This window comes from Nothobranchius furzeri, chromosome 2 (assembly GCF_043380555.1).
Source record: "Nothobranchius furzeri strain GRZ-AD chromosome 2, NfurGRZ-RIMD1, whole genome shotgun sequence".
Classification (NCBI taxonomy): domain Eukaryota; kingdom Metazoa; phylum Chordata; class Actinopteri; order Cyprinodontiformes; family Nothobranchiidae; genus Nothobranchius; species Nothobranchius furzeri.
The window spans coordinates 101,084,649-101,101,386 of NC_091742.1; the positions used below are offsets into that span (position 1 = coordinate 101,084,649).

Below are 16,738 nucleotides of genomic sequence, written 5' to 3' on the forward strand. Positions count from 1 at the left end.
AGATGTCGACAATGCAATTTTAAAATTAACAACATCACAGCAATCAGATGAAGCACCTGGCAAAGAAAAGCATGCAAAAGGAAGTGAGGAAAGAGAATTCGAACAAACAACTCCACCTCGTGGAACGCATCCAAAATATTGCAGTACAGAACGTCGAGCGGTAAGTGAAGAAGGACGAAGGGAGATTGATTGTTTTGCAGAACATAAGGATTTTTTGAAAAGGCAACCGAAGGCTAACTCATACTGGATTGACCTTGAGAACAAGGATGAGGATGTACATGATGAGCTAAACGATGTTGACCAAATTATACAGGACATATCTGAAGGCCTGCGGAAATCCTTAAATCACATCACAGGCACACATTCAGATGAGGTTAGTGAGAACACCACTAGCACAAGCAAGGAGAAAAATTTCAAGCCTTTTTACAAACCAGGCATTCACTCACCAGAGCGTGGTGACCCAAATACAGGTCTGACTCAGGAGAAGGAAAAACCAGGTCCTAGCAGTGAAAGCCGTGAGCTGAGACCCAGACATGACTTAAAACCACCTATTCGATACACTAATGATGGTCAGTACCCAATTTTAATTAAGGGCACAAGAGCTAATTATATTCCCTGGCAGAGCCTCGACCTCACTGGTTTGGTTTCACGGCTGCCCCACATTCAAGATGGCGCTGGAAAGTGGATTCGGGCCTTCGAACAGGAGACAACTGGGCTAATGCTTGCCCTTGGAGATCTCAAAGCTATTTTGGCTCGAGTTGTTGGGACATCAGCTATGGGAACATTGCTCGCATCCAATGGAGTCCAATGGATGCTGGACCCAATGGCTGACGGCACGGAGTTTAACACACACAGAAATGCACTCTGGAACATACTAAGAGCAGCATATCCCAACAGGATTGACCCCAAAGCCTTGAAAGGTGAGCCACTTTCAGAGACTGAGAGTCCTGCGTCATTTGTTGACAGGCAGCTCAGACGGTGGAAGCTGGAGACGGAGGAGGGTCCTGAGGGGACGCCAATAATGACTTCTCTGTTCCGAACATCCCTGATTTCCACTCTCCCGACTCCTGTGCGAGACAAACTGGAGGATGTGGTGGGACTGGACTCAATGCCACATGCACAGTTCAGAGACCATGTAGTCCACGCCGTGGACCGCTATCGGAAAGACAATAACAAAATGATTGAGCAAGAAAAGTGTGCTCAAAGAAAACTCACGCAGCTGCACATAAATGATCTCCAGAGCAAGGCAAAAACTCAGGCAGCAGTGGTGAAAAGTGACAGCCAAGTCCAAGCATTGCAGACAGCTGTGGCCCCGCCTCAAACTCCATCTCAACCGGTTATCAATGTCTACCCAAACCAGTATGGTAGACAGCAGCCCGGACCACAGAGACGATTTCCAAATCGTTTCCCCAATCGCTACCCAACTCGACAAGGCTGGGTGCAGCAGAATCGACCCCCACTTCCAGGTTCATGTTGGGGGTGTGGCCAGATGGGTCACCTGTATCGAGACTGTCCGAATCCAATTCCAAACCCTGAATGGTCTGGGCGTGGTCGTGGAACACGACCAAACCGGGGAAGAGGAGGTCCAGTTAATCCATGGGCAGCACAACAAGGATTCTAGGGATGCCCGGAGGGCCCTGGGGGGGAGGAGCAACTACCAATTTTAACAGCTAACGCCGATAAAGAACCAGTGATCAATGTTAAAATAGAAGGCAAATCGGTCCCAATGTTAGTTGATACTGGGGCAACCTACTCGTGCATAAAATCAAATTATGCAACTCATCTCCCCATGTCTGAGAAAAGCGTAAAGACAACAGGGTTCTCGGGAGCAAAACAAATAAACCCCTTAACAGCTCCAGTAAAACTAGCAGTTGATGACAGTGAAATCGTAATCCCAATTCTGATTTCAGACCAAACTCCAGTTAATCTACTAGGAAGAGATGCATTGTGTAAACTAAAAACAAAAATCTGGTGCACACCAGAAGGAATTTATGTAGATAGCTCTGGAATAAACTTTCAAATGACTGCTCAGACAAAACACGCTAAGGTCTACTGGCTTGGTGACATTAACAAGCCAGTCTCCGAGATGTTTCAACAATGGGAGAAATTTATTGAAGCTCAAATTCCAGAAGCTACTGTACCATTCAGTGACTATCACTGCACAATGACTTATGATCCATCATGCAGTAGAATCTTTGAAGAAAAATGGGACAAAGAAACAAAAGACTTGCACGTTAGGCTAGTGTCACAATACATCGTGATAGGACAGCAAGGTGCAGCTGTGAATGTGGAAGAAAACCCATTTATTGAAAAATGGCACACTGTGCCAGAATCAGCACCACACATTACCTTAATGGTAAACAAAGGCTTTGAGTCAAAAGATCTTGGACCAATGATGTTAACAGCAACTAAAACAGAGTGGCAGAAAACAGATAACCCGCTAATCTACACTACAAAAAATGCAGAAATGATTAAAATTCTCTGCGGTACCACCATGATGTCAAAACCACAGGTTGTAACAGTCGCAAACAAAAAACACATGCAGGGTGTAGCAGAATCAGAAACAGTTCAAAACGAGTTGAAAGCTGACATGCTAAAACAGATTCCAGACCAGCTATGGTCCAAACATGACACGGATGTTGGACTGGTAACATCGGCAACTCCAGTTCAAGTGGAATTGAAGCCAAATGCAAGACTGCCTTATCGACCCCAATACCCACTAAAGCCAGAAGCAGAAGAGGGTATAAATGCAACTATTGAAGGTCTAATTCAAGCAGGAGTACTAAAAGAAACCTATAGCACATGTAACACTCCAATTTTGCCAGTGCTAAAAGCAGACAAGCTCAAGTACAGACTGGTACATGATTTAAGAGCTGTAAATGACGTGATCACTGACTTTGACGCAGACGTGCCAAATCCAAGCACATTACTGAGTAACATCGATGGGGAAGCTAAATACTTCACGGTAATTGATCTGTGTTCAGCATTTTTTAGCATCCCATTGGCCAAAGAATCACAATATCTTTTTGCATTCACGTTTCGTGGTAGACAGCTCACGTACAGAAGGCTACCACAAGGGCTAAAACACAGTCCACACATCTTCAATCAAATTTTGAAACAGAGCCTCGAAGGCATCGAGGTGAACAGCACTGTGATTCAGTATGTTGATGACCTACTGATTTGCGCACGAACAATCGATGATTGCCATCATGACTCCATTAAAGTCCTACAAAAGTTAGCTCGGGGAGGACACAAAGCCTCCCTGACAAAGCTTCAGTACTGCCAACCACAGGTAGAGTACCTAGGGAGAGTAATCTCCCATGGGACTGTCGCCATCTCACCAGAACACGTGGAAGGTGTGAGCAAAGCTCCACAACCACAAACTGTTGGACAAATGATGACATTTCTGGGAATGACTGGTTTCAACTCCGAGTGGATTGAAAACTATGCTGAAAAAACCGCACCACTTAGGGCACTGATTAAAGATGCTGGAAGTGAGTCTTTAAAATCGACTCTAAAATGGACAAATGAAGCTAAGATAGCTTTTGAAACCATCAAACAAGACATGCAAACTGCGCCAAGTTTAGCAACACCTGACTATACAAAACCATTTTTGCTGTACGTCGCAAACAGACATGACATGTATGCCTCTGCAGTGTTAATGCAGGACACATGCAGTGGACGTCGGAAACAACCTATTGCGTACTACAGTGCAAAACTTGACAATGTGGCACAGGGATGGCCCCCTTGTTATCAAGGATTGGCTGCTTTGCATTATGCTTATGAGAAAGCCTCAGTGATAACAATGGGATATCCTGTCACCATCTACACACATCACAAAATATCTGAACTAATCAACCGAGGGAAGTTTGTGTTAAACCAAGCAAGATGCCTGCAGTATATGCCACTACTGACATATCCGGACGTTGTCATAAAGAGGTGTACCACGACAAACCCTGCTAACAGTGTTCCCTTTGAGTTCGAAGGAGAACCACATTGCTGCATAGCTGAGGTATCTAGATACACTAAGCTAAGGCCTGATTTGGAATCTACTCCTTTCGATCAATCTGATGTCACCTATTTTGTTGATGGTTCATGTTTTAGAGACTACTTAGGAAACCATGCAGCGTTTGCTGTTGTGGAAAAAGTAGATGACAGATTTGAAACAGTAAAAGCTGAAAAGTGTAACCAACCCTGTTCTGCACAGCTAGCGGAACTCAAAGCCCTGACCGAAGCTTGCAAGTTGGCAAGTGGCCAGGTAGCAACTATCTACACTGACTCTGCATACGCACATGGTGTTTGCCACCTGTTTGGAAGTGTGTGGAGACAAAGAGGTTTTAAGAAGACGGACGGCACACCCATCCTTCATGGAAAGCAGATCAACGAGCTGATCTCAGCAATGATGCTTCCATCGAAACTGGCCATTGTAAAATGCCCTGCACACCGCAAGGGTAACTGCGATGTCATCAGAGGCAACAATGCAGCAGATGAGGCGGCAAAATCTGCCTCCAGGTGTGAAGAAGCCATTTTGACACCTGTAATATCATTAGAACCTGTAATAACACCAGAAGACATCATTTTGATTCAGGAAAAGGCAGAGAAAAGCGAGCAGCAGTGTTGGAGAAAAAGAGGTGCAACAATGGACTCAAGCGGCTTGTGGAGGTCTCATGAGGGCTTGATCGTTGCACCTGTCTCCCTGCTGACAATGCTAATCTCAGAGAGCCACGGTCCTGATCATTGTGGTCGTACAGAGGTTCTGAAAAGACTTAACAAACAAGGTTACTGGTCACCCTACCTAAAAGCCATGGTTGAGGAAGTAATAGATCAGTGTGACATTTGTGCTGAGAACAATGTAAAAAAGGGCATCACAGTCCCAGCGGGACACATTCCAGTGCCCGAAGGTCCTTTCAAACATTTGGTCATTGACTATGTTGACATGATAGAGTCTGTGCATGGGAAGCGGTACATGTTGGTGATCATTGACAGATTCAGTCGGTGGATCGAAGCCGTTCCCTCCAAAGATCTAGGTTCAGAAACAGTGGTAAAGTTTCTAGTCAGAGAAGTGATTCCTCGCTTTGGTATCCCGTCGGAAATAAGCTCGGACAATGGTCCTGCTTTTGTTGAAAAAGTCCTTAAAGGTGTGTTGCAACAACTAAGGATAAAGCAACGATTAGGATCAGTTTATCACCCCCAGAGCCAAGGAATGGTCGAGCGAGCGAATCTGACGTTGAAGTCTAAAATCTGCAAAATCTGTGCTTGTACTAACCTTAACTGGGTTGATGCATTGCCGCTTGCCTTAATGAGCTATCGCATGCAAACTAACAGAAGCACGCATCTTTCACCTCATGAGGTCCTAACAGGCAGGCCAATGCCAGCTCCTCAGCTCAGAGGACCCCACAAGGGGCCTTCACTGGAGCAGCTAGAGCTTGAATTCAAAAGCTATATCAAGCAACTAACCAGCATCCATAAAGCCATCTATTTGCAGGAAAAGAGAAAGGAGCTCGTCTCTAGCGCAGGCGCAGACGGGCCAGTAGTTCCTGGAGACCAGGTGTACATCAAAGTTTTCAGGAGGAAGTGGCACGAACCGCGGCGAGAGGGTCCCTACAAAGTGGTTCGAGCAACGCCAACGGCAGTCCAGGTCGAAGGAGGATCGACGTGGCATCATCTGACACACTGCACGAAAGTCAAAGACAAAACTCAGGGCAGTATTGTGTCTGACGTAACAAACCGGCATGATGGCCGAGGAAAAGAAGGGCGTGCTAAGCCTGATAACAGTTCTGTTTTGGATGACACTAGGAGGTCTGATGGTGGTGCTGGAGGAGGTGAAGATGGAGACGATGGCCGAGGAGCAGATCGTCGACCCATCACAAGAGCATACGCTAGACGACTTGGTCAACGACGAGGCAGCACACCGTGATCAAGTTAAGTACAATCCAGCAGGCCGGATGCAACATAGGTCAGCATCCTTGCCTGCATTCGACGTAGCAGTTGTTAAAACTGGTGTTACAACCACGATTCCAAATAATGTTTTGACCACAATTAAGATAAATAAAATCCCTGACAGTGTGACCACAGTTCCAAATAATGTTTTAACTACTAGCGCTACTACTACTACTACTGTAATCCCTGATGTTTTGACTACCACAGCTCCTGTTGAAGAGGGGAGGTCCGACTGGAGCTCTTCCTCTCACTTACAGCTAGTGACTCCACTGATTTTAAGACCTGAAACAACGCCAGTTAGCAAGTTAAGAAGTGTAACTACTAAGCCACCTGTTAGTACTACAACTCCCACAGGAGATGTAGCTGTGAAATCTGATTTTCCCACAGAAGCCTCTGGTAGTAACCATGTTTGTAATCTTACTCGGCAAGGCCAAAATGAACAAGAAGTGACCAATCGCAAAGCTGTGCCTAAGCCACTATTTGGGCCGATTAGACCTAGGCCCGGGAGTAACACAGGACCTATCTCCCCTAGAGCGGGCAGACCATTGCCGATAGAGGATAGGCTTTGGGATGCCGCCATGCAAAATAGTTGGTATAAATGGGCTTTGTATACGACGAGAGAAATGACTCCTAATGACTGCATAGTGTGCGCTCAAGCACCTGGAATGTTACCTGAGGTTGTTCCAGAAAAGTATACTTCTAGTGAATGTGCCATTACACAACGACGCACTTGTAAGACTAGAAAGGAAATAGAGATAAATAAAAAGATTCCACCTATTCTTAAGTTGCCATTGTGCGGATTCCACTGCAGATTGCTCCATGGTACACGAGATAAGCACAAATATGTTAAAAAATATGCAGAATATAACATCTTAGAGGAATGTGCTGAATTTGCGATCCAAACAGACCAAAATGGTCCTCCAACGGACTACAAAATTGATTATAGTGCTGATTATGAATGTTTTGCAAGTGGAGGTTTTGCTGACAATGGAGGAGTGGACGTAGGTAATACATCTGTCAACTGTAACGTCACTTGGGTATTATCCTGGTTCCCGCATGCAAATATGACGCCACTTCTCATTGACACCCCTGTTTGGTATGAAAACCCTGTAACTCTTAGTCAGGACTGTGATAACATATCGATGACGATCCCCACTCTGGATCTCATAGGTGAGCAAGACATTCCAGTGGCCGACAGCTACTGGATGTGTGGTGGTGATGTTTGAATGAATGTTTTGCCAAGTTTTTGGGTTGGGTTGTGTACGCTAGTACGTATGAAAGTTCCAGTGACTATCTTACATGAAGGTGTGAGTGAATTACTTCAGTTGGAGACTACCAATAGACGTAGAACAAAGAGGTATGATGTGTTTGATCATAAAGTGCATTTAAACGCCATAGGACTGCCAACAGGAATTCCCATAGAATTTCAAGCAAGAGATGAGGTAGTAGCTGGTTTAGAGTCAATTCTTCCTTGGATAACAATAAATAAGAATGTGAAATGGATCAACTATGTTTATTTTAATCAGCAAAGAATCTTAAATTACACAGTAAATAACCTTGGCCTCTTGGGTGAACAACTTCATGCCACAGTCAAGATGACTTTGCAGCATGACCAGGCTTTGGACTGGTTGCTGGCCGAGAAAGGTGGGCTCTGTAAGTTTCTGAACTCCAGTGGGCAAGAATGTTGCACCTACATTCCAAGTAATACGGCCCCTGATGGTGCATTTACTGAAGGAATGAGGAAATTGAAAGATTTAAAGATAGAGCTGAGGGAGAATGCAGGCAGGGAAAGCTGGTCCTTAGACTCCTTAGCCCTCAAATTGGGTCAGTGGGGAGCTATTTTGGTAAAAGCAGGAATTAGTGCAATAGTAGTACTAATTCTGATTTCTCTATTGGCATGTTGCATCCTACCTGTTGTGAGGAGACTGTGGGAGCGAACTCTGGCTGCCCAAATGAACCTTGCTGCGTCGTCTCAATACGTGCAAATGGAAATGGCCGCAATGGACTCAGCACGACACCCAATGTGCCTGAAGAACGGGACGGCTGATGAGATGGCAGTGGAGTAAGCTTTGCGTCTCATCAGAGATGTTGTTGTTGTGGTTACATGCACTCGACTAAGGAATCGGCCTCGAAGTCCTCTTCCAGCGACAAGACCCCTGCAGCAGTCATCAATGAAACTGAACTTGACTCGTGTGTTTTCTTCACTCCGTTTCTTTTTTCCAGCTCTGCAACTGAGACTCTGACTCCGTTCTCTATTTCGGTTGAGCAGTTGTGTTGTTACATCTAGTATATTCGTATATTCATTACATTTACTGTTGTGTTTAACTTTTTATAGGTTTAGTCACATCAACATCTCCTAGTTGTTCATTCGTATCCACGTAAATCATTTATTTCATATGAGTTTGTATTTTTGACTGCATATTCACATACAGTTACTGGTTGCAATATTGCTAAGGGTAATTAATGCACGATCGTACTCATGATTTTTTTTATTCTCTGTTGGAAGGTATCATCACTTCATTTTCTCTTATGTGTGTTCTTTTGTTAATTCAATGTTACCTAATGTCTGCCATATACTTAGGCTAGACTTGTATGCTCACTCTGTGCGTTACGTGATCGTCCTGTTGGGGCAGGAGGTCAAGGGGGAATTTTCCTGTTAAGAACAGCGGACAGGTTTTTCGCCCTCTTACAGTGTGCGCATGCATTTTTGATGTATTGCTGGGGTGGTTAAAGACGTCACATTCCATGTTGTGTCTTGCAGCTGATACTTACTTTGCAGTTACTTCGTCGTTACATTTATATCTATATAGTTTGGCTGAAGACTGCAGTATATTAGTCATTTTGTCAGTTAACACCCATTTACTGGTCTATGTTAACATTCATTTATGTGTTATGTTATTTGCTATGTAGCCAGCTTGTTTATGGGGGTGGACACCCCCATGGGGGGGATCTGTAGGAGCCAAAAAGCAGTGTTCTGTGTACGTGCATTTTGACAAGATGTTTATCAGCCCAGCATCCTGTGTACGTGCACTTTTAACATCTTGATTGTCCAGCTGCTGCGTACGTGCTCCACAACATGTTGTTCAGTCCAGCTTATGTAACTTCCAGTAAGTATTGGCTTACTTTGACCATATTGGGTAATAAAACAGCATCCCATCATTTCCCGAAATCATGAGGGTGGGGGCCAGAAGAGTATAACCGATGCTGCGTGGTGTAGGAGAGAGGGCTTTGCAGAAGATTTCCAGCCGAGGCATTTAGATCGAGGCTGAAGGCTGTCCCATGAAGTGTTGGTGATGTATTGCTGAATTGTACAAATAAAGCCCCACGCTGAGTTTGGATAGACTGTCTCTCTCTTGTTTTTGATAAGGAAAAGAACCACAAGGACTCTTTCCTTTTAATAAATCAAAGAACTCTATTTTTAATAAAGCTAATCAAAGTGTTAGTCAATAATATAATGTTGACAGATCTGTTAAATGACAATGTTATGATTAATATGTTGTAATAAGTAAAATGACTTTAATCTAGCTGCACTAGACATGCTGATCACACGTAATGTAAACGCATGACACATTGCTGTTACTGATCCAATCAGAACCTTCCTTTCTGAAGCGTGGCATAGTCTCTGTGGTGTTTATAGATCTGTCCCAACTTTGATTCGACCAGAAATCAAAACATCCAGATTAATAAAACCAGTCCCCACGCCATCTTAGTTCAGTTCACCACATGCTAAGCGTAGTATCGGACCGGCCACCCGGACTTCCTTTTTAAAGCAAAGAACCAACAAGCTGGATAAAATCTGTTGCATTTTACCAACCAAGCAACGGTTCCTTTCAGAATAAAAGCTGAACTCACTGACCCTCCGGGTCCATCTGACGCTGTCAACCAACTGTCGCTTTTTACCTGGAGACAATCCAAAGACTAGTCTGTCGTACTGCTGACGCTGTTTCATCGGCTCCGGTGCCAAAGGGGGGTCCGAGGACCTGGCATTCTGGATCTGTACGGAGGTCTCATCCTAAGGGTATGTGTGGAGTAGGGTTGTCACGGTGTGAAAATGTAACCTCACGGTTATTGTGACCAAAATTACCACGGTTTTCGGTATTATCACGGTATTTTTTTTAACGTGCTACATTTTCACACAATTAAATATGTCAGGAAATATTGTCCTCAGTTTGTGTCTAAATTTTGCCTAAAACGTGTTATTTTGTAATTATGCTGTTTATTTGTTTACATTTTTTCCCTTTAGTCTTTAAAATACCAATATTTGCCCATAACTTCTTATTTTATGTCTGTTTGATGTCATCATTTTAAAAATATTAGATCAGATGATACTCAGTACTCAAGTAGCCTTCTAATCAGATACTTTTTTACCCTTACTTGAGTAATAAACCCTATATCAGGAAAATATTGTCCTCGGTTTGTGTCCTTCCAGTGAGCTTTGCAGATGTGGGAAAATGTCATCAGGCAGTAATCGTTGTTAAATTCATAATTATTCTCGGAGAGAGACCAACTCTTTTCTGCCCCTGGGAGCCCCGTAATGCATAGCGTCATTTCAACATGGCGGTGTCCGCGACACGGTTTATATGCAGGTAGCGGCGCTGCGGATGCTTTATATAGCGACTCGTTGCGTTCTCCCTCAACCCAAATCCTCGGATCACGCATTTTAGCTAAAACGCTAACGTTAGCTTGCCTTGCGTTGACTGTAGAGTTGTGGGTGATGGTCACGCAGATGTGTCATGAGATTTGAAGCGTTGCTGCCTTTCACAGACACTTTTTCTGCACGTGCTGCAAACAGGATAGCCGTCTTCTTTCAACTGTCTCTCGACATTCTTCAAATATCCAAAAGATGCCCGTACTTCCCACTTTGTCTTCTTTGAGGGATAACAAATGTCCTGAGCGCTGCCATCTCCTCCTTTGGCCATTATTTCAGCTTTAGCTTCAAGAAAGTTTTGGTTGTAAACAACAAAGTGCGCATGTGCTGCCGGCAACTTCAGCAGATGATACGGTGGCTGGTAAGGGTCACCGCGCCTACACCGCAGCCACGGTAAACCCACCGAGATAATTTTTATTTTTTTTTTTTTACAAGACGGTTATTATTATTGTCCATTTTTTTATCGGGGTTTACCGCTACACCGGTTACCGTGACAACCCTAGTGTGGAGCGACAAAATGGCATCTCATGTGTTTATGAAACGCCAATCATAGCAAAAGCAAAACATCACAACATCATTCAGGCTTGCTTCTCCGGATACGAGAGTTCTGATGACAACATCACTCACACATACACCATTCATCTCATGTCTCATTCACACCAAGATCCATTCATCACTTAGAGTTTAGAGTTAGTCTTGTTTAAAATTGTTTAAATTGTTAAGAAATGAATCTTAAACATTTTAAATGTGACTTTCTTCTCTTGTCTCTGACTTAATACAAGTGTTACATAATCCCTGCAATAAAAAGTCCCAATCTTCTGGTTAAAATAACCCAACTGTCCGTAAGATTGATTTCATATTTACTATGAAATCTTATGTCTTACGGGTCCTTAATTAGATGTAAATTAACTCTTTTACACTCTGTACCATCTGTTTTCAAACATGCAGTTGTTGAACCTGTCCATAAAAAACCAAGTTTGGACTCATCTCAGCCTAAAAGCTACGGACCCATTTCTAAATTACCCTTCACCTCAAATACTGGAAAAGGTTGTGGCAGATCAGCTGATTACTTTTCTGGAACTACACGACAGCTTTGATAAATTCCAGTCTGGTTTTCGTAAAAAGCATTCAACAGAAACAGCTTGCTTAAAGTTTCCAGTGACATCATGATGGCTGCAGACAACGGGGAGTTCACAGTGTTAGTATTATTAGATCTTCAAATTCAATTCAAAAATACTTTATTAATCCCAGAGGGAAATTAGAGTTTCAGTACACACAATTTGGAGATTAAACATATGTAGGCAAAGACACATGACAAGAATTGGTGACTGTGGTCATTCGCAACCCTGAGTCGCGATACCTTAATAGAGATCAGAGGGATTACATGAGGATCTTTCTGCAGCTTCTGACACTGTTGATCACAGCACCTTAACTAAGTGACTCGATGGGGATCTCTGGAACTGTTCTACACTGGTTTAGATCGTACCTTTCTAACAGAAGTTACAGTGTCTGTAGAAACCAAATAATGTCAGATTCTACCCATCTGTTCTGCGGGGTACACCACTTTACATTCTTTTCTGCTGTACATACACCCTCTTGGACAGATACTTGATTCTTTTCATAATGTCTCTTATCACCTATATGCAGATGACATTCATCTGTATTGCTCCTTTAAGGATACTGAGTTCTATAAACTGTCTGAATTACTTGAGTGTATCAGCGATCACCAGCTGGCTAGAAGATGACTTCCTCCGGTTATTGGGGTTTATATGGGTTTTATACTGTTGATCTAAAGTGGAATTACCCTGTGGAAACAGCAATTTGCTATTTTAAGAGCATTTTGAAATCACTGAAAATTAGGTCAATTGTGAACAATTTAAAAAAGCCTTTATTTTGGAAGGCAACACCAGAATGACTTGATATTGATATGGTATCACTGTGGGGTTGTATACTGTTGATCTAAAGTGGAATTACCCTGTGGAAACAGCTATTTTCCATTTTAGAGCATTTTCAAATCACTAAAAGTTTGGTCGTATATGGGCAATTTAAAATGGCCTTTATTTTGGAAGACAACATCAGAATGACTTGATATTGATATGGTTTCACTGTGGGGTTGTATACTGTTGACTTAAAGTGGAAATACCCTGTGGAAACAGCAATTTGCTATTTTCGAGCATTTGAAAACGTTAAAGGTAGGTCAGTTATGGACAATTTGAAAGGCCTTTATTTTGGAAGGCAACATCAGAATGACTTGATATTGATATGGTATTACTGTGGGGTTGTATACAGTTGATCTAACATGGAATTACCCTGTGGAACCAGCAATTTTCCATTTTAAAGCATTTTGAAATCACTGAAAATTAGGTCAATTGTGGACAATTTAAAAAGGCCTTTATTTTGGAAGGCAACATCAGAATAACTTGATATTGATACAGTATCACTGTGGGGATTTATACTGTTGATCTAAAGTGGAATTACCCTGTGGAAACAGCAATTTTCCATTTTAGAGCACTTTGAAATCGTTAAAGAGTCAGTCAAATATGGGCAATTTCAAATTGCTGTGGTTTGATAGTGTTGATACAAAATGCAACTGCTCTTTGGAAATATGACTTTTGCTTTTAAGAGCATTCTGAAGTCATTGATAGAGTAGTTCAAAAATGAAAATTCACAGGGCTTTTACTTTGAAATCCAAAATAAGATGGCCTTGATATTGACAGGCCGCTAATAGTGAACAAGCCTAAATTATTTGTTATTATGTTCTTAAAATATCTGATAATTCACTCGAAGTTTACTTTTATTTTGAAATCCGGTTTCCACATCCCTTTCCGTAATACTTTGAATCGACGGGGAACCGACAATAAACTGGAGGCTGGCTTGACACAGGTAAAAGCAGGTGATGGGTGAGAAAAGCTTTTCTCTAGACCGTCTACAGGTGGTTCAGAACGCCTGTGCTCGGCTTCTGACCAAGTCCTCCAAACACACCCACATCACCCCGCTTCTCCTCCAGCTTCACTGGCTGCCAGTCAACTTCAGGGTTCATTTCAAGATCCTGGTTCTGGTCTATAGGGCCTTACATGGACAAGCACCATCTTACATTGGTGATCTTCTTAGTCCCTACACCCCCAGCAGGTCCCTGAGGTCCAGGGTTAGGGTTAGACCAAAGGTAACAGATCGTCTGCTGCTGTGGCCCCCAGACTCTGGACCTCTCTCCCCCTGAGCCTGAGATCAGTGGACTCAGTGGTCTCCTTTAAAAATTAGCTGAAGACTCACCTGTTCAGGCTTTTGCGTGACCTTCATCACCATTCTCCCCTTGATGTTTTCTGATTCAGTTCTGATCTCTCCAACATTAAGCAACAATACTACTGTTATATGTGTTATAATGCTTGCTTAGTATGAGGATTGCTGTAAAGTCCCTGACTAGTGTCAGTGACTCGATGCAACCTGCTGGGTTCCTTATATAGGAAACTTTTTTCTGATTGGCTTAATGAACTGACCTGTATTGGAATGTTTATCATGTGAAGGGCCTTGAGACGACTCTTGTCATGATTTGGCGCTTTAGAAATAAACTTGACTTGTGTGAATATAAAGTTACAGCGCTTAGTAATTCACATAATGTGTTTCCAACAGATGTTCAACCGATGGTGCTGGTTAAAGAAGCTCCTGAAGAACAGAGTGCTAGTGAGGACCAGCAGGACCCAGAACACTTCCACATAAAGGAGGAACAGGACGAAATTAGGACCAATCAGGAGACGGATGCTGCCAGGTTTCCATTCACTGTAGATACTATAAAGAGTGAGGATGATGAAGAGAAACCTCTGTTCTCACAGCTTCATCAGCAGCAAATGGAGGACAGAGATGTTCCAACCAGCAGCTCAGCTGACCAGAAGACAGCAGAAACTAGAAAGTACTCAAATCTTTTCCCTCGTGAACAGACATCTGATTCTTCAGAGACGGAAGTTAGTAGAGATGATGAAGAGGATAATGAAGTGAACATAGACTCTGAGCTGTCTGACACTGGAGACAGAGTCAATGACTGCAACAAGAGCAGGTCTTCTGAGTCAGATGTTAAGTCTGTCAACAAATCCTTTAGCTGCCCTGAGTGTGCTAAACTATTTCTCCACAAGAGTTCTCTCCAGAAACACGTCGGAGTGACGGGACATACGGCAAATAGGTCTTCTGACTGTCGGGTTATTAGAAAATGTGTCGGAGTGAAGAAACAAGTGCACTCGTGCAGAAAAGTCCAGAAAGGACTAAAATCATATTGTTGTGACGACTGTGGAAAAAGATTTCGGGGAATATCAGGTTTAAACAGGCACATGAGAGTCCACACCGGAGATAAGCCTTTTGCCTGTGAACTCTGTGGACAAAGGTTTAATCGTGAGGCAAGTTTAAACAGTCACATGAGAGTCCACACAGGACAGAAGCCTTTTGCTTGTGAGCTATGTGTACAGAGATTTAGTCATAAGACAAGTTTAAACATTCACATGAGAGTCCACACTGGAGATAAGCCTTTTGCCTGTGAGCTCTGTGGACAAAGATTTAGTCATAAGGCACATTTAAATAATCACATGAGAGTCCACACCGGAGAGAAACATTTTGCTTGTGAGCTCTGTGAACAAAGATTTAGTCATAAGCCAAGTTTAAACATTCACCTGAGAGTCCACACCGGAGAGAAACATTTTGCCTGTGAGCTCTGTGAACAAAGATTTAATCGAAAGACTAATTTAAACAGACACATGAGAGTCCACACAGGACAGAAGCCTTTTGCTTGTGAGCTATGTGAACAGAGATTTAGTCATAAGACAAGTTTAAACATTCATATGAGAATCCACACAGGACAGAAGCCTTTTACCTGTGAGCTTTGTGGAAAAAGATTTAGTCATAAGACGCATTTTAACACACACATGAGAGGCCACACAGGACAGAAGCCTTTTGCCTGTGAGCTCTGTGGAAAAAGATTTAGGCATAAGACGCATTTTAACACACACATGAGAGTCCACACAGGACAGAAGCCTTTTGCCTGTGAGCTCTGTGGAAAAAGGTTTAGCCAAAAACCAAATTTAAACCGTCATATGAGAGTCCTCAAAGGACAGAAGCCTTTTACCTGTGCGCTCTGTGGAAAAAGATTTAGTCATAAAGCAAATTTAAACAGTCACATGGGAGTCCACACAGGTCAGAAGCCTTTTGCCTGTGAACTTTGTGGACAAAAATTTGGTTTTAAAACCAATCTAACCCGTCATGATAGAGTCCACACAGGACAGAAGTCTTTTATCTGTGAGCTCTGTGGACAGAAATTTTGTGGTAAGACAAATCTAAACCGTCACATGAGAGTCCACACAGGAAATAATAATTTTGACTGTTAGCTATGTTGGAAAAATATTTAGCAGAAAAACAATTTGAAACCATCCCACTAAGGTAGTTTTCCAGGAACACTACTCAGAATAACTCGGGCGGATGCTGCTCTTCCCGACCACTGTTCCTAAGGGCACGGTTCAGTATTTTCCCTCTACTTTCTACCTTATTTTTAGTCCCTTCTCCGATGAGGTACCTAGCAAGACTGAGTCAGGCCGACATTGTGATTCTGGCCACTGATTGGCTAGGGGGTGAAGTCACTGGTTGCTCCGGAGTTTTTTGCCTTCTGTTTCACTGCCTGCAGCCATTTCCTTGTTCAGAATCTGACAAATAGCCATTAAACTGAGCAAAATGTCCAGCAACACCATCGTTTTTCTGCTGAGTTGTTTCTGTGGAGCATGCAAGTTACCTTACACTAATCAGGGGAACCATGCTCTCAGGGGCAATGATCACACATTCAGTCGTTTCAGAGTTTAACTGGAGGAAGTTCTCTTCTAGCCAGGTAGTGATAGCTGATAGACACTCTAGTAATTCAGACAGTTTATAGAAGTCAGATTCCTTAAAGCAGCAGTACAGCTGAATATCATCTGCATATAGGTCATGAGAGACATTAGGAAAAGAATCAGTTATCTGTCCAAGAAGGTGTATGTACAGTAGTGTAACGTGTAGCAATGGGCAGTTTATGTACAGTCTGACCTTTCAACATCTGGTCAGAAAGGAGACACAACACTGCATGTGTTCCCTTTAAAGGAGCCTGCCTTTGTACCAGCTGGGATTCACAGACTCTGCAGCTCTGAA

At 42.9% G+C, this 16,738-nt stretch overlaps 1 protein-coding gene across 1 annotated transcript in view; it reads left to right on the top strand.

Moving 5' to 3' along the window:
- LOC107373915 (zinc finger protein 678-like) overlaps positions 1-16,405 on the top strand; it is a 154,915-nt gene extending 138,510 nt beyond the window's left edge. The window contains exon 4 of the mRNA XM_070548543.1: positions 14,216-16,405. Within this exon, the coding sequence (XP_070404644.1) occupies positions 14,216-15,951 (1,736 nt within the window). The 3' untranslated portion in view covers positions 15,952-16,405. The remainder of the gene's footprint in view (positions 1-14,215) is intronic.
- The last annotated feature ends 333 nt before the right edge of the window (positions 16,406-16,738 follow it).